Source organism: Staurois parvus, unplaced genomic scaffold, assembly GCF_062004578.1.
Source record: "Staurois parvus isolate SC_StPar_1 unplaced genomic scaffold, SC_StPar_1.0 ptg000720l, whole genome shotgun sequence".
NCBI classification, from domain to species: Eukaryota; Metazoa; Chordata; class Amphibia; order Anura; family Ranidae; genus Staurois; species Staurois parvus.
Window position 1 is genome coordinate 2,951,104 of NW_028318516.1, and position 24,277 is coordinate 2,975,380.

The 24,277-nt window shown below is 49.2% G+C and overlaps 1 protein-coding gene across 1 annotated transcript in view; it reads right to left on the reverse strand.

The window, feature by feature from the left end:
- LOC149445498 (uncharacterized) overlaps positions 1-23,983 on the reverse strand; it is a 34,742-nt gene extending 10,759 nt beyond the window's left edge. Inside the window, exons 1-4 of the mRNA XM_089653810.1 lie at positions 23,155-23,983; positions 22,759-22,896; positions 17,297-17,306; positions 6,259-7,030 (exon numbers count right to left, since the gene is read on the reverse strand). Of these exons, the coding sequence (XP_089509936.1) occupies positions 6,259-7,030; positions 17,297-17,306; positions 22,759-22,896; positions 23,155-23,956 (1,722 nt within the window). The 5' untranslated portion in view covers positions 23,957-23,983. The remainder of the gene's footprint in view (positions 1-6,258; positions 7,031-17,296; positions 17,307-22,758; positions 22,897-23,154) is intronic.
- Positions 23,984-24,277: the final 294 nt, after the last annotated feature.

Genomic DNA, 24,277 nt, shown 5'->3' on the forward strand with positions numbered 1-24,277 from the left:
ATGGTGTCCTGGTACAGATCTTTGTGTTCTCTTAGAAGCTCTGTCTCCTCCATCCCCCCATCCTCATCCTCCTCCTCTTTTATCTCTTCTTTAACCTCAACTTTAGGATCTCTCAGGTTTCCACTCTGAATATATAATAAAAATGCCATCAATGGTAACAATGCAGATAATGTACAGATCCTAATGATACTATCAGTGATTGTTCCTCATCTACCTGATGATGGTGAGGGATGGTGTGACCTTCCTGTGTGGAATCCCGGGAATACAGAGGACGGGGACATCTCTCTGGTGGGTTCCCATGACTGGATCCATCTGTAGGAAACACACACACTGACTGAATCCATTGTTTCTATGTGTTTATCAGATGATGGGGGATCTAGGTGGATCCTCCGTACTGCTCTCTCCTTTACAATAAAGTCTCCTCTTACCCGGTGATGTGAGGGGCGGCTGATTGTCCATCATGACGTCCTTGTAGAGATCCTTGTGTCCTTCTAAATACTCCCACTCCTCCATGGAGAAATAGACAGTGACACCCTGACACCTTATAGGAACCTGACACACACAATGATACAGTCACCATCCAGACACATCCCTTGTCTGTTACTGGAGAATGTCCCAGAATTCCCGGCACCGCTCACCTCTCCTGTCAGCAGCTCCATCATCTTCTTGGTGACTTCTAGAATCTTCTGCATGTTGTGTCTCTCAGGGTTTAGGGAGTCACATGGAGGCACTGTGATGGTCATATGATCACCTGACTTCAGAAGAGGAAATCTCTGTATTGAGGAACCAATAGGAATATCATGTTAGACTCCCAGAATCCTCCTCACCTCTTCGGTCAGGTCTGTGTTTTATTAATAGAGATGAGAGTGATGTCATGTGACCTCCCAGAATCCTCCTCACCTCTCCGGTCAGGTCTGTGTTTGATTAATAGAGATGAGAGTGATGTCATGTGACCTCCCAGAATCCTCCTCACCTCTCCGGTCAGGTCTGTGTTTTATTAATAGAGATAAGAGTGATGTCATGTGACCTCCCAGAATCCTCCTCACCTCTCCGGTCAGCAGGTAGATGATCTCCAGGGTGAGGTTTAGTATCTTCTCAGTCATGTGACTCCAGTCCTCCTCCATTCTCATTGGTGCCATCATGTGATCTATACAGGTCTCCTTGTAGACGGATAACTTTGGGAAATGAAAGTAAGAATGATTTGGATGGTATTGGTCACACAATAATAGGATGTGGATGTGAGGGGGGAATAGGAGGGTTGCTGGACATTGAAGGACTACTCCCCCCATGGGAAGACATTTTGTTTGGACTGTTTAGTGTTTACTACAATTTTCAAGGTCCCGGGACCCTCTTGACCTGCTGCATCAGAAATCCCCTTTTCTCTGTTGGGTTTGTTTGGTCTCTGAACTGGTTTTGATGAGTTTTAGATCTGCAGACAAGGAATGATAAATCTGATCCTTCCTATGACTTGTTTGCTCTGAGGCAGTGCTGTGAGGTCAATGTCGGCTCATCATGAGGTCCAGGAAGGGGAACTTTCTGGCCGGAGTTGCTGGATAATCAGGATAATTGGCAGAACTCTGGCTGCAAGGCTCCAATCTCCAGCAGCCTGCTGACTGACAGGAGTGATGTCACTGTCTCTCTCTGCAGTAAGAGAAGGGATTGGATTGGGTAACAGGAGGATGGTGCTGGTGGAGCAGAGAGCTGTGGGGGAGGAGACTGTTCTCATCTCTTCTATGTGTGGGTAGGAGGAGGACAGCAGGAGGAAGGGTTTGATCTCCTAGTTGCCAAGTATTCTGAGATTTCCAGGTCATTGTACAGAGTGGCAGTGGATTTTTCTGGCTCTGAATTCCAGTACCGGGCAATGCCAGATTCTGTGGTATGGGAAGGTATTGGACTGTCCGCCCATTAAGCAATGCTATGCAAACAGACCTCCCCAAGGACCAAGTGTCCTTCTTTGTTCTATTTTGTGTCTTGACCAGTGAGATGGGGAGGTGAAGACTCCCTACACGTGCTGGCAGGAGTTCTTTAAGGAGGTCAGAAAAGTAAGTGAAGGTGGGGTGGGAGGACCATCAGAGACCAAGAGTTCCTATGAGCCCTAAAGCCCCCTCTTACCTCAGAGCCTTGCAGCCTGAATACCCCCTCAGCGGCCCCCACAGTCCTTCAGCCCCACTAACCTCTCAGAGTTGTTCAGCTCTATTACCTCCTAACAGGATCCCAAAGTTCTTCAGCTACTCCTCCTCCTCAGAGGTCCCAGAGTCCTTCACATGCAGGAAACCCTCAGAGGATCCAGAGTTCTTTAGTCCCACTACCTCCTCAGAGACCCCCTCAGCTCCTCTACTTCCCTCAGTATTTCCCTCCCTCTGACACCAATGATGGAACATATTCTTCATGGCCGGCTGGGGAATGTTTTCTTCCTCCTGAGCAGCAATGTAAGGGGCTCTATGCTCCATACTCCTGACCCCGGCACTCCATCATTGTGTTGGCTGCATAGTGTAATGATTGCCCATTGGCTGCCTGTGTAGTGTCATCATTGCCCTTTGTAGGCCATGTATGGTCAGGATGGTCCTTGTCTTGTCTATTTATTGTCAGTGCTGTTTGTTTAGAGGACCATATTACTAGAATTTATCTCCACAATGAGGAGAATGTTCCGGCCCCGGAAGTGGGGGAATGTTCTGCCCCTGAAGGGGTTCATCTGGGTTCCCACACTATACAGTATATGTGTGTATCATCATCTGCTGGAGATAAAAGACGTCACAGTGACTATGGAGGAAGAGGACGGACGTGACTATGGAGGAAGAGGACGGACGTGACTATGGAGGAAGAGGACGGACGTGACTATGGAGGAAGAGGACGGACGTGACTATGGAGGAAGAGGACGGACGTGACTATGGAGGGAGAGGACGGACGTGACTATGGAGGGAGAGGACGGACGTGACCATGGAGGAAGAGGACGGACGTGACTATGGAGGGAGAGGACGGACGTGACTGTGGAGGAAGAGGACAGACGTGACTATGGAGGAAGAGGACGGACGTGACTATGGAGGAAGAGGACGGACGTGACTATGGAGGGAGAGGACGGACGTGACTATGGAGGAAGAGCATGGACGTGACTATGGAGGAAGAGGACGGACGTGACTATGGAGGGAGAGGACGGACGTGACTATGGAGGGAGAGGACGGATGTGGAGAGGACGGACGTGACTACGGAGGAAGAGGACGGACGTGACTACGGAGGAAGAGGACGGACGTGACTACGGAGGAAGAGGACGGACGTGACTATGGAGGAAGAGGACAGACATGACTATGGAGGAAGAGGACAGACATGATAGGGGTTACTGGGTGTAAATAGGAAATAATATCTTATTACCTCCTCTGCTGTCACTTCTGGTAACGTCTCTTCTCTATTTCAAAGCCACTTCAAACTTCCTGCCTGACATCACTTCCTGTCTGTCTTCCATAGAGAAGTCCTGTCTGGGAAGAAGTGAGATCCCCACCTTGTGGAGCTCAGAGGAACTGCAGCCCAGAGAAACATCTGTAAGGCTCTGTTCACACCTTTGCGGTTTGCTTTTTGTTCTTTTTGCAGTTCATTTTGCGTTTTTGTTGTGTTTTTGATATGTTTGTAAGGGAGAATGTCACCAGCACACCAAGGATCACCAATACGGGGCCAAAAGTCTCATAGGATCCCTTCATCAGGCATGTGACAAAGGGTCCTGCGCGTCTCCAAAACATTGCCTTTCTGTAACTATGTGATCGTTCATTAAAACTTTTGGACCCATTTTGGTGATCCTCGGTGTGCTGGTGACATTCTCCCTCGCTGATTCTATTTGGTTCCAGCTGACGGTCGCTGCAGCCATTTGTAACATAGGAACGTGTGCGTTTGGATTGTGCACTTGCATGTTGATACGTTTGTGATGCGTTTTTACCGCGTTTTGTTCAGCTCTTTTTTTTTGTCTTTTTCAAAGTGGAATTTTTTTTTTGCTGGGTAGAAAAATGCAAAAACACACTACCATACATTTCAGCAGATTCTCCATTGAATTCTATTGCATTTTGCTTTTTAAAAAGTCCCTGACCCTTTCCAAAAACACAGCAGTTCAAAAAAGCCTAGATGTGAACATGGCCCATAGGAAACCATGTTAAGTGGACTGTTGTGTGTTTCTAAAAACAGAAAGTACTAACATACATGTTGGTGTGAATGGAGCCCAAATAATCATTCCTGTAAAATATCTGCCTTACACGGCTACCAGGGAAATTCATATATAACACAAGATAAGGAAGAACAAATCATTCTAGTTCTTATGGAACCAACACTTTAACAAAGATATTTTATTACATATAGAAAACAAATTAAAACAGATTCCTTCTGAAATCAATCTTTTTGGTGAAGAAAATGTAAAAATTATACTTTAAAGTATAAGAATATCTATCAATCCACTCATAATGAAGATGTTAGACATAAATGACAAGGATGTAATGGTCACAGAGGAATGGTGGTGGAGATCTCTCACAGTAAGAACACTTTCTTGAATGGTTCTATAAATAAAGAATGAATCCTGGAGGGAATAAAGCTGTAAAGCAATAAATAATATATAAACTGGGCCATCCACTTCATCCATAAAGACATTGTGATTGAAGATCTTCTAGATCACATAGAAGGAGGACTCATCCATGATTTCATACATTTGTTTGGAAGGATAGAACAATCCTCAGAAGGGAACATGTAGGATGACAGGAAAGGCTCCTGACTGGTGAGATCCTCCAAACATAATGATGACATCCATGAACTGGAGCGAGCTCGTTGGGGGGTGTGATCTCCGGTATTTGTATGACACCGCCCCTCACATAGCACACTAATAATATGTTGGGGGTGTGATCTCCGGTATTTGTATGACACCGCCCCTCACATAGTACACCAATAATATGTTGGGGGGGTGTGATCTCCGGTATTTGTATGACACCGCCCCTCACATAGTACACTAATAATATGTTGGGGGGGTGATCTCCGGTATTTGTATGACACCGCCCCTCACATAGTACACTAATAATATGTTGGGGGTTGTGATCTCCGGTATTAAACTCAGTAACTTCCTATAATCATCAGCTCCCTCTAGTGGCCATAATGGAGGTATTAGTTCCAAAATGCCTCAATCAGGAAAAACAATTCAATACCACATTATGGCCACTAGATGGAGCCAATGATCATAGGAAATCACTGTATGAAAAGATCCCACATTGTGACATGGCTGAATGAATGCTGGTCATTTTAGTTCATCTATTCTCTAAGTGGGGTGGTAACTATTGGGCCAATCCCTTTTACAAACCACACATAATATCGCCCTTCAAACTGAAACGATTTGCACAAAATCAAAGAGTAGAAATATTTTCCGGTGGATCCCCTCTACCCAGACCCCATATGTAGACATAGAACAACAAGCTGTGTTCCCTCTCGTGCCGCACTCCTCCAACCACCCAAACCCACACAGAAGCCAAGGGAAATAATGAGAGGAAAGTTCCCAACTAGTTTGGGGCGGAGTTCTCCTTCCCTCCTGTTGGGGGATGAGAGAAGGATGGACTGAAGACAGAGAGACGCTTCGGGGTCACCACTGTTCTGTAGAGCCTTGAAATGAAGGACATCAACTTCAGAAGTTCTTGTTGTCTGTGTAAAGTTCCCCGATAACGAGATCTGGGCTCTCCCGGCTTCTAGCTCTGTAACCCGCTATATCATTATCAGGAAACGCAACTCCGACACCCAAGAAGGGCTGAAGTTGTGTCCTTCATTTCCAGGATCTACTGACCACTCTGCACCCCGACATTTACTGCACTTCATCCATGTCTTTGGGGGCCTCTCATCTCCTTATCAACTGTTTCTTCCATGATGAAGATCAGCCATGGAGTATATCTGAGGTGTATATCAGGGGGTGCTTCTTCCCCACATGAGAGCTGGGATGTCCAGCAACATTCATCTAGAAGACATTTCCCGCACTCAGGACACTAATACACCTCCAGGGATGTGTGGGACCCCTGATGTACAGGAAGACGACTGCAGTGAGGAACATTTTCCTCACTCAGGACAGGAAGGTGGATTCTTCCCCGTGTGAGATCTCTGATGTGTGGAAAGATGAGACTTCTGCGAAAAACATTTCCTGCACTCAGGACAGGAATATGGCTTCTCCCCCGTGTGAGATCTCTGATGTCTGTAAAGATGGGACTTCTGCGAAAAACATTTCCTGCACTCAGGACAGGAATATGTCTTCTCCCTCATGTGAGATCTCTGATGTCTGGAAAGAACGGACTTCCTTGTAAAACATTTCCCGCACTCAGGACAGGAATACGGCTTCTCCCCCGTGTGAGATCTCTGATGTTGATGAAGACTGAACTTCTGTGAAAAACATTTTCCACAATCAGGACAAGAATACGGCTTCTCCCCAGTGTGAGATCTCTGATGTTTATGAAGACCGGACAGCTCTGAAAAACATTTTCCACACTCAGAACAGGAAACTGGCTTCTTCCCCGTGTGAGATCTCTGATGTCTGCACAGATGGGACTTCACTGAAAAACATTTCCCGCACTCAGAACAGGAATATGCCTTCTCCCCTGTGTGAGATCTCTGATGTGTGTAAAGATGGGACTTCTGTGAAAAACATTTCCTGCACTCAGGACAGAAATATGGCTTCTCCCCCGTGTGAGATCTCTGGTGCTTGTAAAGATTGGACTTCTGTGAAAAACATTTCCCGCACTCAGGACAGGAAAATGCCTTCTCCCCCGTGTGAGATCTCTGATGTCTGTAAAGTTCGGACTTCATTAAAAAACATTTCCCACACTCCGAACAGGAATATGGCTTCTCCCCCATGTGAGATCTCTGATGTCTGTAAAGTTGGGACTTCAGTGAAAAACATTTCCCGCACTCAGGACAGGAATACGGCTTCTCCCCTGTGTGAGATATCTGATGTTTGTAAAGATCAGACTTCCTTGTAAAACATTTCCCACACTCAGGACAGGAATACGGCTTCTCCCCTGTGTGAGTTCTCTGATGTCTGGAAAGATCGGACTTCCTTGTAAAACATTTCCAGCACTCAGGACAAGAATATGGCTTCTCCCACCTGTGAGATCTTTTATGCACATTAAGATGGGATTTATAACTGAAACATTTCCCGCACTCAATACAGGAGAAGCTCTTCCCTGTTGGAAGGCCGGCCCGGTCCCGCACAGTCTGAGGTTCCTCAGGATACGAGGAATCCGATGGTCCATCTACACTGGGTGGTGCCGGATGGACATTGGAGGGAGCCAGGTTTTCTCCTGGACTATACTGTGTGATGTCCTCATCTTCTACTTTCCAGTCTGGAGACAAAGTGAGACAATCCTCGGAGGTTTTCCTCATCTCCCGGCCATGGACTAAAATACAAAGACAAAGAGGATTACTAGACAGGAGCTGATTGGTCCCCCCAAACCAGGACTCCGCCCACATCAGGCAGCTTGGTCTCTGAGGAGCTTACAATTCCACCCTCAAGGGAACTAGGAAATGGCTCCTCTGATCTCCTACCAGGTCATTTCTTTATTCATGGACCTTAGTCAGAGAGTGAGGAAACAACCAGAACTGTCTTTTATAGGAGGGACAGTGATGAGGGGATTACAGGACGAGGGTCCCCACCCCCTCTATCACTCATCGCCATCTTCCCAACACAAGAAGTACTGCACTTCCTTATTTAGTCCATGATTTAGTCATGAAGAACAGCGGGGCTGAGCCCCACCAGAGGTCAGAGAGTGAGGATGGGGGGAGAACAACCAAGATGAAGACTGGACTGATCCTGAAGACCACCATCATTGGGGTATTGACTCCTCCCTCATTATCACTTTCTGTTTAAGGGTCCAAAGTTGGAGGATGTTATCACATTATTATCACCATGTAAAAGTCTGTGCTCCAATCACATCATCCGATATAAAATGTCCAGCTGGGAGGAAATGGGGAGAACAAAAGAGAATCCATATTATGTGTATATATAGCAGTGGGGGGAGGGGGGAGAAAAGAAGTCAGGAGTATGTAATGTACAACATAGAGTATATAGTGCAGGGGTCAGGAGTATGTAATGTACAACATAGAGTATATAGTGCAGGGGTCAGGTGTATGTAATGTACAATATAAATTATATAGTGTAATGGTCAGGACTGATAATATTGTTATTCAGTAATTAAAGGTCCTTAAAGTGTTGCTTGCCTCCCATCTCCTGAGACTGCACTCAGTGACTTGGGTCTGAGACACTACAGACATATCCCTCCACCCGGCACAGCCAGCAGATGAGAGAAGGTCCCCTGGAAGAGTCAGGCACAAGGCAGGAGACCCCAGTCACATGTCCTGGGTGCCTACATTATGCAATGCTTATAGTAAAAATGAACATTTTGCTGCCAGCTGAGCCCCAGAACCTCCATAAATCCAGTCTAGAGACATAAATTGTGTCTGCAGCACAGAGAAGGAAGATTATCCGAGAGAAATCCAGGAATACAGGACGGGGAACACAGCTCAGGAAAGTGACCAGGGGATTACAGGCTGATATCACCCAGTCCCCGCCCTACTCTGGACCAATCAGTGAGCAGTATGGGTGGAGGAATGGATTTAGTGTTCATGACCCACCTGTGCTGATCTCTGTAGGAGTGTCCTCCTCTATAAATGTCCCCGTTATTCCATCCTCCTCCATAGACTGCTGATCATCCCTCACATACGCCTCTTCTTCTTCTGCTTTCACCTCAAATTCTATATCGATTGGATCTCCACTCTAAATCAAGGAAATGAGAGAAAATGTCATCTGTAAAATGTAAGATTTATGATTGTGACATCACACACAAAATCCACACATTGTCTCCCTTCACAGAAGCAGATCACATGTGATATGTGGGTACATTTCCCCTAAATACCGCATGCCATCCTGAAACTGTCCATTTCCTATCCCGTGTTGCGGTATTGACCACAAACACTGAACACGCTCAGTAAATACCGCATGAACAGGCGTTACATTCACAGAAGGAAATAAAGAATGAAATGCATGCGGTCATTAATTAGTGGTGGAGACATGCGGCATTCAGGAAATGTGTACTGCTTGGTAAAGAGTGGGCGGCCGCTGGCATCCTTAACAACCAGTAAACAACATGGTTGTTAGGGAGCGAGCGGCCGCCGTGTCCTAACCAACCGATAAATCTAAAAAAAAAAAAGATTTACCGGCAACAAAATATTAAGAAAATGGTGTGGGGTTCCCCCCTGGGGTCTGGTATGGATTTTGATGGGAACCCCTTGTCAAAATGAAAGAAATACATACCAGACCCCTATCTGAGCATGCTGCTCAGCAGGTCAGGAAAGGGGGGTCAAGCAAGTGACCTCCCTCCTGAAACATACCAGGTCACATGCCCTTAACATGGAGTGGATGCTCTGGGGCAGGGGAGACTTTGCTCCCCCAGAGCACCTTGTCCATGTTGATGAGGACAAGGGACTCTTCCCCACAACCCAGGCTAGTGGCTGTGGGGCTTTGCAGGCAGAGGACTTACAAAATGTAACAAGGGGGCCCTCAGATCCCTCACCCCATGTGAATGAGTATGGGGTACATGGTACCCCTAATTATTCACCCCAAAAAAGTATTCTGTTAAATAGACAGCAGGCAGTTTTTGACAAATCCTTTATTAAAAAAACAAAACTAAAGCAAAGTGTCCCCCCGGTGTAGATCCATCATCAATCACGATGATCGCTGTCACCGCTGACTCGGAAAGAAAATCTCCGCTCCCAATGAAGACTCCCCTCTGTCTGACAGCTCTGCTGCCTCCTGCCACTAAATATACTAAGGGACGGTGCCACTCGGTGACGTCACTGATCGGGGCATGTTGTATTGGTGATGTCACTGACCAGGGCATGTTGTATTGGTGATGTCACTGACCAGGGCATGTTGTATTGGTGACATCACTGACCGGGGCATGTTGTATTGGTGATGTCACTGACTGGGGCATGTTGTATTGGTGACATCACTGACCGGGGCATGTTGTATTGGTGACGTCACTGACCGGGGCATGTTGTATTGGTGACGTCACTGACCGGGGCATGTTGTATTGGTGATGTCACTGACCGGGGCATGTTGTATTGGTGATGTCACTGACTGGGGCATGTTGTATTGGTGACATCACTGACCGGGGCATGTTGTATTGGTGACGTCACTGACCGGGGCATGTTGTATTGGTGATGTCACAAGAGGGCAAGGCCACCCAGTGATGTCACAGGGTGGTATTGTTCCTTAGTTTGTTTAGAAGTGGGAGGCGGCGGAGCTGTCAGATGTCAGGAGTGGAGCTTTGTTTTTTCTTCATGACAGCGAGTATTGTGATTGGATCATCGATGGATCTACATCAGGGGGATATTGTTCTTTATTTTTGTTTTGTCAAAAATATCTTCCAGTGTTTTTTTACACTACACTATTTGGTGAATGAATAGGGGTACTATGTACTCTATACTCATTACCATTGTGGGGGGGGGGTGGGATCTGGGGGCCTCCTTGTTAAAGGTGGCTTCTAGATTCCAATAAGTCCCCCACCCACAGACCCCCACAACCACTGCCCAGGGTTGTGAAGAAGGGACCCTTGTCCCCATCAACATGACGGCAAGGTGCTTTTGGGGGGGCAGAGTGCCCCTACCCTGAAGCACCCACCCAATGTTGAGGGTATGTGGCCTGGTATGGTTCAGGAGGAAGGTGGGCACTCACTAAAGGTCTGGTATTGATTTTGGAGGGGAACCCACACTTTTTGTATTATTTTGGCATCAGGGTTCCCCTCAAAATCCATACCAGACCTGTCACAGCTGTCAGCGGGGAACTTGGTGGCCGTCTGCTCCTTGTTTACTGGTTGTTGGGGACACTGGCGGCTGCCCTCTCCTTAACAACAAGCTATTTACAAGTGTTGCTATGGACACCAGTGGTAAATTATCCGCAGGATTCACTACTAAAAAACAGAATGCAGCATCTTACTACATACTAGGATACGGGAAGATACCGCTTTGTGATTGGAGCCCATAGTCTCTACAAGTCCATGTTCTAGATTCTCCATCCCACCAACCTTGTAATAGTGAGGGATGGTGTGATCTTCCTGTGTGGAATCCCGGGAATACAGAGGACGGGGACATCTCTCTGTTGGGTTCCTGGTATTAGGTGGCTCCATCATATCCTTGTGTCCTTCTGAAAACTCCTCCATCACTCCATACTCCTCATCCTCCTCTTTATACTCTTCTTTAACATCAATATTATCATCCTCGAGGATTCCACTCTGAAAGATATAATAAAACATTCATTGTAACAAACATGCTGTGTATAAATCACAACTCCCAATAATTGTCATCATCTACCTGATGATGGTGAGGGATGGTGTGACCTTCCTGTGTGGAATCCCGGGAATACAGAGGACGGGGACATCTCTCTGGTGGGTTCCCATGACTGGATCCATCTGTAGGAAACACACACACTGACTGAATCCATTGTTTCTATGTGTTTATCAGATGATGGGGGATCTAGGTGGATCCTCCGTACTGCTCTCTCCTTTACAATAAAGTCTCCTCTTACCCGGTGATGTGAGGGGCGGCTGATTGTCCATCATGACGTCCTTGTAGAGATCCTTGTGTCCTTCTAAATACTCCCACTCCTCCATGGAGAAATAGACAGTGACACCCTGACACCTTATAGGAACCTGACACACACAATGATACAGTCACCATCCAGACACATCCCTTGTCTGTTACTGGAGAATGTCCCAGAATTCCCGGCACCGCTCACCTCTCCTGTCAGCAGCTCAGTGATCTCTCTGGTGACTTCTAGAATCTTCTTCTTCTTTCTCTCTTCTATCAGGGAGGGAGGTGGAGGCAATGTGATGTCATATGATCTCCAGACTTCACAGGAGGAAAACTCTACATCTGAACACAAATAGTCACATCAAATGATATTCCCAGAATCCTCCTCACCTCTCCATTCAGGTCTCCATTTTATTAAAGCCCCACTTCAGGCTGAGGTATAATTCCCCCCCACAGGACCCCCACACTACGCAGGGTATAGGCTTGTTGCAGCATTCTGATGTCATTACATACAACGCAGGACCAACAGTCCCACTTTACATGTGAGGATACCAAGGGACCTCCACATCCTAAGAGCATCAGAAAAAAATCAGATGGAGGGACATTGGGGGAGGAGCTGTGAGGTCAGTGTGATGTCATAGGATTCTCTTACTCTGGATGGAGGACATTGGGAGGAGGAGCTGTGAGGTCAATGTGATGTCATAGGACATATAGACTTTAGATGGAGATTTGAGGGGTCCTCTATATGAGGCTTCCATATAAATCAAATCCTTATTCCTGGGTGCATCCTACCTCTCCTAAACTGAAGAGTGAACTTTGACCTTTACCATCCAGAAATCTGTCCGGAATCTGTGGAAGTAAGCTGTCATGTGATCAGGTGACGTGCGGAGGAACGGAGCCCCTAATGGTGGGGATGGATTTGGCGGCGTGCTGGTGCCAAGTTTCCTCCCCCCAGGGTCACTGCAGGTGTGGAGAAAAGCTGTGTAAGAGGATATGGAGGAGAGATGAGGAGGAGATCCAGGAATCAGGAGAAAGTTCAGGGCAAGCAACAGACGAGCGCATCCAAGAGACCAAGCCGGGGTCACTACACAGAAAATCAATCCAAGGAAACAACAGGCAGGACGAGGAATAGCAAGAAGGAGCTGAGAGACAAATGAGAATATTGCTCAGCCAATGGGAGATGATCTCAGCATGACTTCCATCATGAAGGAGATGAGGGGGAGGGGAGGAAGTCACTGAAGGTGACCATAGATCCATGGAAATTCAGCTGGTTCAGCAGGGATCGCTCACATTTCCATCCATGTGTGGCCACTTCCGGATAAAAGCCACTCCCCCAGCGGCTGCAGCCAATAGCTTCAGTGCTGATCTGTGTATTCTGAGAGCGGAGGAGTCCCCCCATTGTCAGAATACAAGAGTGCAGCGGGGAGGATTCCCCCATCCACCTCCAATGTGTGGATGGGGGAATCACTTCAGGTTTTATGGTCATCCCGCTGGCTGAACGATAAAACTGAACCATGTAGGCCAGCTTTGGGAGCAAATATATTATCATCAACTCCTCCCCCTGAAGGGGTTCATCTACGTATTACCTCCTCTGCTGCCAGATCCAGGAATGTCGACTCTCTGCTTCCTCATTCATAGAACTTCCTGTCTGTACCTGACATCACTTCCTGTCTATACATGACATCACTTCCTGTCTTCCATAGAGACTTCCTGTCTGGGTAGAAGTGAGATCCCCACCTTGTGGAGCTCAGAGGAACTGCAGCCCTGAGAAGCGTCTGGTAGTGTGACCCCGGCCTTGTGCTGGGTGTGTATGGACTGTAGATCATTATAGAGGGGTCACCTCCACTCCCACCAAGGGGGACAGAAATATATGACTGCTCGGGGGAGGGGTTTTGGCCCCTTTGATTTTGCAGTAACATTGATTGCAGATTTAGTCCTGTAGAACATCTGGTATATGGATACAAAGCCCCCCAGCTGGGAGTAAAGGGTGGAAATGGCTGGTGACCCCCAGATTTGGGCAATGATGTCATCACTATAAATGGATAAAACCCGCGCTATGTGTAACAACTCCAAACCTACAAAAACCTTCTAGCGGACTGCTGCTGTAACAAAGGGAAGGATTCCCTGTCATCTAGAAGAGCATTATGTGTCACAGCGCTGTCCTATTGTGTGTGCACAGAAATCATCACAAATACACTACAAATATGTGGAGACATTCAGAGATAAAGAGCTCGGGGCTCCAAATCCTATTGTCAGAGCTCCAGGGTATGACCAGAGGTGTGTGACTGACGCAGGGAAACGCAGACTTCAGATAAGTTATAAACAATTTATTAACACTAACAATACAAACATAAACGCAGTGCAATACTAAAACATAACACAGTGCAAACGAACCAAACCAACCACCCACAGATAACAGTGCATACAGTGCAAGCGTCGTCAGGCAGGCCGGGTCAATATCGTGCGGGCAGCGTGGTACAGGGGGAGTAAGCGGAGAATAGTCAGGTCACGAGCAGGGTACAGCAACTAACAGTCAGGTAGGTACAGGGGGTCAGGCAGAGAGTGTTCGGGGTCACAAGCCAGGGATCAGAACAGGAGAAGTCAGCAGAGGTCAGAATCAAGCCGGGTCAGCAACAAGACAGGGACAGGAACAGGAGCAGGATGCAGGAACAAGATACAGGGCCCAGGAAAAAACACAACACCAAGGCAGAGTCTGCAGGTCTGAATGTCCCTTAAATACACCAGTATAATTAGTTCCAGGTGTTTGACTGGCTGCAAGGTTGAGTCTCTGATTGCTGGGAGCACCCGCTGGCCAGCCCTGGTACTGCAGCTCATAAGGCAGCTGAGTCCCACTATTGCTGGCCAGTCCATTCCTGACAGTACCCCCCCCTCAAGGAGCGGCCTCAGGACGCTCCAAACAGTCCTAGCTGGGCAAAATGTTCCACCGCCCGGGTCTGGTAACTGGCGGGATATCAAAGACTGGCACACCGGGCAGGACTCCGGGCAGCGGCACACCGGGCAGAGGCACATCGGGCTGGACTCCGGGCAGAGGCACATCGGGCAGAGGCACACCGGGCAGAGGCACACCGGGCTGGACTCCGGGCAGAGGCACCTCGGGCAGGACTCCGGGCAGAGGCACCTCGGGCAGGACTCCGGGCAGAGGCACCTCGGGCAGGACTCCGGGCAGAGGCACCTCGGGCAGAGGCACACCGGGCAGAGGCACATCGGGCAGAGGCACATCGGGCAGAGGCACATCGGGCTGGACTCCGGGCAGAGGCACATCGGGCTGGACTCCGGGCAGAGGCACATCGGGCTGGACTCCGGGCAGAGGCACATCGGGCTGGACTCCAGGCAGAGGCACATCGGGCAGGACTCCGGGCAGAGGCACATCGGGCAGGACTCCGGGCAGAGGCACATCGGGCCGGACTCCGGGCAGAGGCACATCGGATTACCAGGCGAAGCAGCAGGCAGCGGGCCACCAGGCGGAGCAGCAGGCACCGGGCCCCCAGGCGGAGCAGCAGGCACCGGGCCCTCAGGCGGAGCAGCAGGCAGCGGGCCACCAGGCGGAGCAGCAGGCAGCGGGCCCCCGGGCGGAGCAGCAGGCAGCGGGCCCCCGGGCGGAGCCGCAGGCACCGGGCCCCCGGGCGGAGCAGCAGGCACCGGGCCCCCGGGCGGGGCAATAGGCACCGGGCCCCCGGGCGGGGCGACCGGCGTCGGGTCCCCAGGCGGGGCGACAGGCGTCGGGCCCCCAGGCGGGGCGACAGGCATCGGGCCCCCAGGCGGGGCGACAGGCATCGGGCCCCCAGGCGGGGCAACAGGCATCGGGCCTCCAAGCGGGGCGACAGGCATCGGGCCCCCAGGCGGGGCGACAGGCATCGGGCCCCTTGGCGGGGCGACAGGTCTCGGGCCCTCAGGCACCGGATTGTCTGGCTCGACAACGGGCATCGGGTCACCAGGTATGACAGCGGGCACTGGGTCACCAGGCATCAGGTCATTTGGCTTGCCAGCGGGCACCGCGTCATCTGGCAAGACAGTGGGCACCGGGTCACCAGGCATTGGATCGTCTGGCTCGACAGCGGGCATCGGGTCACCAGGTATGACAGCGGGCACTGGGTCACCAGGCATCAGGTCATTTGGCTCGCCAGTGGGCACCGCGTCATCTGGCAAGGCAGTGGGCACCGAGTCACCAGGTACGACAGCGGGCTCTGAGTCAATTGGCACGACAGCGGGCACCGGGTCATCAGGTACCGGATTGTCTGGCTCGACCGCGGGTATCGGGTCACCAGGTATGACAGCGGGCACTGGGTCATCAGGTACCGGATTGTCTGGCTCGACAACGGGCATCAGGTCACCAGGTATGACAGCGGGCACTGGGTCACCAGGCATCAGGTCATTTGGCTTGCCAGCGGGCACCGCGTCATCTGGCAAGACAGTGGGCACCGGGTCACCAGGCATTGGATCGTCTGGCTCGACAGCGGGCATCGGGTCACCAGGTATGACAGCGGGCACTGGGTCACCAGGCATCAGGTCATTTGGCTCGCCAGTGGGCACCGCGTCATCTGGCAAGGCAGTGGGCACCGAGTCACCAGGTACGACAGCGGGCTCTAAGTCAATTGGCACGACAGCGGGCACCGGGTCATCAGGTACCGGATTGTCTGGCTCGACTGCGGGTATCGGGTCACCAGGTATGACAGCGGGCACCGGGTCATCAGGTACCTGATTGTCTGGCTCGACAGCGGGCATCGGGTCACCAGGTATGATAGCGGGCACTGGGTCACCAGGCATCAAGTCATTTGGCTTGCCAGCGGGCACCGCGTCATCTGGCAAGGCAGTGGGCACCGGGTCACCAGGCATTGGATCGTCTGGCTCGACAGCGGGCACTGGATCAGGTACCGGATCGTCTGGATCAACAGCGGGTATCGAGTCAACTGGCCTAATAGGATCATCAGGCTGGATCAGTTCACCAGGCTGAGTAGAGGCACCAGGCTGAGTAGAGGCACCAGGCTGAGTAGAGGCATCCGGCTGAGTAGAGGCATCCGGCTGAGTAGAGGCACCAGGCTGAGTGGAGGCACCAGGCTGAGTGGAGGCATCAGGCTGAGTGGAGGCATCAGGCTGGGTACAGGCACCAGGCTGAATAGAGGCATCAGGCTGAAGTGCGGGTGCCGAGGCACCAGGCTGAACCACGGAAGGCAGGTTCTCAGACGGCAGGCTCACCGGTTTGGATACTGGCAGGATGGTACTGGTTGGAAAGAATTTTCGCTTTTTTCTGGTTTTAACTACTGGAGCACTGCAAGTAAACGCAGGTCTGCAAACGAATGGAGCAGCTGGAGACAGAGAAGAACTGGAGGATGGAACAGGAGAGGGAGCAGTTGCTACAGAGGGCTTTTTTACAGGGTTAAAGGCAGGATAGGTGCAGCGAGTGGGAACAGGGTACTGACATGTGGTAGATAGCAGGGCAGGAGGAGCTGTTGGGAATGCAGGAATAGAGCTTTGAGGAAATAGATTAGAAGCAGGACTGGGTCTTTGTAAGCTGACTGAGGCTGGGTGCAACAAGTCTGTCCATGTCTGCAGTATGGGTTGAACAAAGCTGAGCTTACACAAAGCCTGTCTGACCAAAGACTGCACTGCGTTTATACAATCTCTCAGTGTCTGTGGTGAACATGTGGAATAACGCTCCAGAAAGTAATCCACATCATCCTCTAATAACCACACCAGGGACTCTACCTGGTCTGCACTAAATGGTGGCAAAAATTCATCCCTGCATTCGGGGGAACCAGATGAAACCAACTCTGCACAAACCTCAATCAAAGGCTGCACCTCAGAGAATTCTGTGCCCTGATCTACTAGAACATGAGCGATCCGTATACATTCTATAGTTGATCCCGGGGATACTCCTTCAGAGTTTGATAAGCATACTCCCTGTCATCAAACACTAGCAGATATAAATACGCAACCTCATCAAGATCCATCCTTCCCATCAACAAACCAAGATGGCTTCCCTGTGCAGCCACTTCTGGTCAGGATTGGCCTTGGTGTAATGTCAGGGCTCCCGGGTATGACCAGAGGTGTGTGACTGACGCAGGGAAACGCAGACTTCAGATAAGTTATAAACAATTTATTAACACTAACAATACAAACATAAACGCAGTGCAATACTAAAACATAACACAGTGCAAACGAACCAAACCAAACCACCCACAGATAACAGTACATACAGTGCAAGCGTCGTCAGGCAGGCCGGGTCAATATCGTGCGGGCAGCGTGGTACAGGGGGAGTAAGCGGAGAATAGTCAGGTCACGAGCAGGGTACAGCAACTAACAGGCAGGTAGGTACAGGGGGTCAGGCAGAGAATGGTCGGGGTCACAAGCCAGGGATCAGAACAGGAGAAGTCAGCAGAGGTCAGAATCAAGCCGGGTCAGCAACAAGACAGGAACAGGGACAGGGACAGGAGCAGGATGCAGGAACAAGATACAGGGCCCAGGAAAAACACACACCAAGGCAGAGTCTGCAGGTCTGAATGTCCCTTAAATACACCAGTATAATTAGTTCCAGGTGTTTGACTGGCTGCAAGGTTGAGTCTCTGATTGCTGGGAGCACCCGCTGGCCAGCCCTGGTACTGCAGCTCATAAGGCAGCTGAGTCCCACTATTGCTGGCCAGTCCATTCCTGACAGCAGGTTTGGCTGGCTTAAATCAGATTTATTCTCCACCCAGAGACTTGCTGCACCATAGCTAAAACCAGGATGCTGTAATGAGACCATCAGTTGTGATGGATTGGGGGCACTAGATGTTCCTGACATTAACCTCCATCTGAAAAGGGGCCAATAATCCCTTAAAGGCATGTTGGACATCCAGCATAGGACCATCAGGCTGGGCATCCAGCAAAGGACCAGCATGCTGAGCAATGGTCAGGGGCAGGGGTGGACTGACCATTTGGAAACTTGGGCACTGCCCGAGGTCCCGGGGTCAGTAGGGGGCCCCATGAGATGCCCCTGGTACCTTTTTTCATAGGCTTTTTTGAGTTTGGGCAGGGACACAGGGGCCCCATGATCCCCTATTGCCCGGGGCCCCATGAGTTGTCAGTCTGCCCTTGGTCAGGGGATCAGCAAAGTCAGGTTGGTTAGCAGGCAGAGTTTATGGATCCAAACTGGACAGCAGAGAACCTGTAACATCAGGTTAGATAGCAGGTGACATAGTACTGAAGTCAAGCTGAATGCAGGCTGCATGCAGAGTGGCTGGAAGACAAAGTTGTGGCCCCAAATGGCTGAATGAGGCAGTTTATCCAAAGGCTGGATGGAACTTCTTAGACAGGTTTGAGCAGATATAGTTGCAGTAGGGTGAGCACCAGGAGTGCTAAATGCTCCTGACAATTGTCCAAATGTGACCAGTGGCCATATTTAGTCAGTGATGTCACTGCTATCCCCACCCCCTTCCTTACATGGTAGGGATTCCCAATAACATCACTGATTCCTGGGGATTTGCAGTTACAAGTATCTGTTGCCTCCTTAGGCCCCAGTGCAGGAAGCTGTTATATATAAACGTGCATTTGGTTTCAATTTGTTTTTTTGTATGAAAATGTCATTTTCAGAGATTGAGATGTACAGCAATATTCTGGAAAAACCACCAACTTTATCAAATCCACCCGAACCAACGAATATACAAAACAAATGCTGGAAATACAAAACAAATTCTGAAGATGAATTGGGCCAACATAACGAAGGGGAGTAAATGAAATTCTTCAATGAATGAATGTATCCAAACTAAATGGAAATCTCCAGTATGGACACGCCTAGTTATATATAGAAGTGGTAGAAATGTCTCTTCTACATGTGATGATCGGCTCCTGAAAAACACGGGACCGGAACAGGCAAAGTTTGGTTTGTACTGTCGTCTCATCCCTACTCTCCGACAACTAAACCCAGAGATCATCCCAAGTGGTCATTGTATTTGTCCCTTACATTGGTGACCAATGGGAGAAGGACCCCCTTATATCAGTGGTCAGTGTAGTGGTCCCTTACATTGGTGACCAATGGGAGAAGGACCCCCTTATATCAGTGGTCAGTGTAGGCCTACCCAAACGCTATCCCCACTCCAGTCGATCCTAAACTCAGCGGCTAGACTCATCCACCTCACCAACCGCTCCACATCTGCCTCCCCCCTCTGCCAATCCCTTCACTGGCTCCCAATTGCCCAACGCATCAAATTCAAACTGCTAACTCTGACCTACAAAGCCATGCACAACGCCGCCCCAAACTACATAACTTACCTGATACCCAAATACTACCCTACCCGTTCCCTCCGCTCCTCACAGGACCTCCTGCTCTCTAGCTCCCTGGTCTCCTCCTCCCACGCCCGATTGCAGGACTTCTCCAGGCCTTCCCCCATCCTCTGGAACTCTCCACCCCAATCCATCAGACTGTCGCCTACCCTCCTCACCTTCAGGCGCACCCTGAAAACCCTCCTCTTCAGGGAAGCATACCCCAACCTCACCTAACACCCGACCTCACCTAACAACTAACCTCCTCCACTCCTCCCACCACTCCATCCCCCACAGCCATCTCCTCCTGTGCCACATGTCATGACCCACGGTCGCCACCGACCAACAGGCCACGACCACGACTAACAGTAATACGTCGCGCCCACGGCGTCAGACCCCAGACCTTCTCACCAAACTCGTGACCGAAGGACCAGCCAATCTAAAACCGCGGTGTGACGCGCGTAACAAGGCCCCAGCCAGCTGCACCCAGCACAGCGATTGCCCAGCTAATGGACTACAATCGGTGCCTGCAGCCTGAATGCGCTTGTTACTGGGTCGGGTTAATTACGCAACTAACCCTCTACTGCCACCACCACTTTTGTCGGAGACTGGGAAACTCCTGTTACCAAATATACACTATAATGATTGAAATATTGATGTATATAGCACGGCCCGCGGACCTGCTATACAGAGATATACAAACAGTAGCGTCTCTTCAAAGGCAGGGATTCGTGAATTGCAAGTAAGCGCTTAGAAACAGTTTAACACTTTCAGAAAGAAAGATTTATTACTAAAAGCGTCAGACAGTTGCAAATAAATATTTACAAAGAGATGTCACAAAAATATATATATATGTATATAAAGACACAGCAAAGAGATAATTAGGAAGAAGATTACAGGGTTAAGTTACTTGCCCATATGCCTGGGTTTGCAAATCCAAGATGCAGAGCAGAAAGGTTCTTTGATCTCCTCTGTTACGATGTGTGTGAGTGTGACAAGCTCTAACTCTCTTGAAAGTCCCTCTCAAGGGGAGGGGGGGGCTCTGACTACACGTTTTGGGAGTGGTCATTGGGGAACTCTAAACTAAACTACCAGCTTCATTTCCCATGATATGAACCATACAGTTGACCTGAGGAATGTTCAGTTCTCGGGTCAGTTTGATAAGGTGTGGGGCTTACATAACTTTGGGTGACCAAAGTGAAACGTTCGTAGACAGCGTGTCTCCACTTCTCATGTCTTAGGTTGTTCCACCTCATCAGCCAGGAGATAAAGTCTGCCTCACAGGAATGCAAGGGGGGGATGTGAGGAATGATTCGAGGAAGACCTCAAATACAGCAAGGAACAGGGGAACTCCGCTTCCAGCTCTGATGAGCTAGTTTGTTACAAAAGCAAAGGTTGAAGGAGAACTCCGCTTCCAGCTCTGAGGAGCTAGTTTGCTACACCACCTTCCCTTCCCTCCTAGACTGTAAGCTCGAAAGAGCAGGACCCTCGCACCCCTTGTGTATTGTATTGTCACTGTCTTGTCTCATGTTCTGTCCCCCCTGCTACTGTACAGCGCTGAGCAAACCCTTTGGCGCTATATAAATACTGTATAGTAATAATAATCCTAACAGGAGTTCTGTCATTTTTCAGGATGTCAGGAAAAACATGTCCTCCGTCAGTAAATGTTCATGTTGTGTCAGTAATAAAAGTCACGGAGGGTTGGGAACCCTGCAAGGGGGGCAGAGATATGTGACTGCCTAGTCCAGCCTTTCTCAGCCAGGGTTCCTCCAAAGGGTTCTAGGGCTTCCTTGTCACTTCATTGGGCTGTATATGGAAGTGTCACCGACCAGCCGTTTCTGGATACACACCTCTGTCATCATTGCACACACACACCATTTTGTTTTTCATTCAATACAATTTTTATTATAATTTTACATTTAACAAGATTGAAGCATAAAAAACATTCAGGAAACAGTAAAGGAAGGAATGTGATTGGTCAGGAAGATCCCTTGTCTGGAATGTGGGGGCGGAGTCATTATTATTGGTGTACAATACAATACACAACGTGTTCCATTATTATAACAAAGTTTTGTAGAAAAGATCCCAACATAGAAAATGGGGGAAAGGAGGAAATAAAGGCGGATATGAAGGGGAATCTGTGTATGGGGAACACCTTAACAATCACCACCATTTTATTCTCCAGGGCCTCTGATGTCACAGAATAGATATTTGGGGGTTTATCTCATCTTCAGGACCAAAATCTGCATTTTCCCATGTGTGCAAAATCATGCAGAAACAGCTCTGGCAGTGAGAGGGTTAATGTGGGCTAGATGGGATCCCTCTGCTGGGGTGACATTAGAGCTCCCCCTAGCTGCAGCCTGGTAATAACATTGCTGGGAGGTCTATTCATTTCTCTGCTCCATACTTCCCGTCTTTATAGAAACGTCTCCTGACATTTGGGGGTCTATTCATAGAATGTTTGTATAGCAATTCCCTCAGTGAGAGTTCATGTCCATTCCTCCTGTGTGAATGGGGGAACCAATGTTATTAGGATCACATCTGAACTGCTGGAATGTCTTCCATTCATGGAAAATACATTGAAAACTTCTTCTCCTGCCATCAATGGCCAACCCGGTCCCACACTTCATCCATGTCTTTGGGGGCCTCTGATCTCCTTATGAACTGTTTCTTCCATGATGAAGATCAGCCATGGAGTATATCTGAGGTGTATATCAGGGTGTGCTTCTTCCCCACATGAGAGCTGGGATGTCCAGCAACATTTATCTAGAAGACATTTCCCGCACTCAAGGCACTAATACACCTCCAGGGTTGTGTGGGACCCTTGATGTACAGGAAGACAGGACTTCAGTGAGGAACATTTCCCTCACTCAGGACAAGAAAGTGGCTTCTCCCCCGTGTGAGATCTCTGATGTTTGTAAAGACTGGACTTCTGAGAAAAACATTTCCCACACTCAGGACAGAAATACGGCTTCTCCCCCCTGTGAGATCTCTGATGTTTATAAAGACTGGACTTCTGAGAAAAACATTTCCCACACTCAGGACAAGAATATAGCTTTTCCCCTGTGTGCAATCTCTGATGTGTCTGAAGACTGGACTTCTCTGAAAAACATTTCCCACACTCAGAACAGGAATACAGCTTCTTCCCATGACAGGCATACGGCTTTTCCCCCGTATGAGATCTCTGATGTGTGTAAAGACTGGACTTAACTGAAAAACATTTCCCGCACTCAGAACAGGAATACGGCTTTTCCCCTGTGTGAGTTTTCTGATTTTTGTAAACATTGGACTTCTTTGAAAAACATTTCCCACACTCATGACAGGAATGTAGCTTCTGCCCCGTGTGAGATCTCTGATGTGTATAAAGACTGGATTTCTGTGAAAAACATTTCCCGCACTCAGGACAGGAATATGGCTTCTCCCCTGTGTGAGATCTCTGATGTGTTTTAAGATTAGACATTTGTGAAAAACATTTCCCGCACTCGGGACAGGAATATGGTTTTTCACCCGTGTGAGATCTTTTGTGCTCAATAAGAGGGAATTTAGAAGGAAAACATTTCCCGCACTCAGGACAGGTATACGGCTTCTCCCCTGTGTGAGATCTCTGATGCTTGGAAAGACTGGACTTTAATGAAAAACATTTCCTGCACTCAGGACAGGAATACGGCTTCTCCCCCGTGTGAGATCTCTGATGTTTGGAAAGACTGGACTTCTCTAAAAAACATTTCCCGCACTCAGGACAGGAATGTGGCTTTTCCCCCGTGTGAGATCTCTGATGCTTAACAAGTCCTGATTTGTATATAAAACATTTCCCGCACTCAGGACATGAATATGGCTTCTCCCCCGAGTGAGATCTTTTATGCTCATTAAGATGTGATTTAAAATTGAAACCCTTCCCACACTCAGTGCAGGAGAAGCTCTTCCCTGTTGTTAGGCCGGCCCGGTCCCGAACAGTCTGAGGTTCCTCAGGATACGAGGAATCCGATGGTCCATCTACACTGGGTGGTGCCGGATGGACATTGGAGGGAGCCGGGTTTTCTCCTGGACTATACTGTGTGATGTCCTCATCTTCTACTTTCCAGTCTGGAGACAAAGTGAGACAATCCTCGGAGGTTTTCCTCATCTCCCGGCCATGGACTAAAATACAAAGACAAAAAGAGGATTACTAGACAGGAGCTGATTGGTTCCCCCAAACCAGGACTCCGCCCACATCAGGCAGCTTGGTCTCTGAGGAGCTTACAATTCCACCCTCAAGGGAACTAGGAAATGGCTCCTCTGATCTCCTAACACAAATTCTTCTGCGCTCTAGGACCCAGGCGGGTGGCACATAGATGGAACCAGAACTGGAAAAACAGCGACCACCAGTGCTTCAAAGGCTCCAGAGCTCTGATGAAGAAGGTTTGGCCTTCGAAACGCGTCAACTGAACTGAGTGCTTACCCCCAC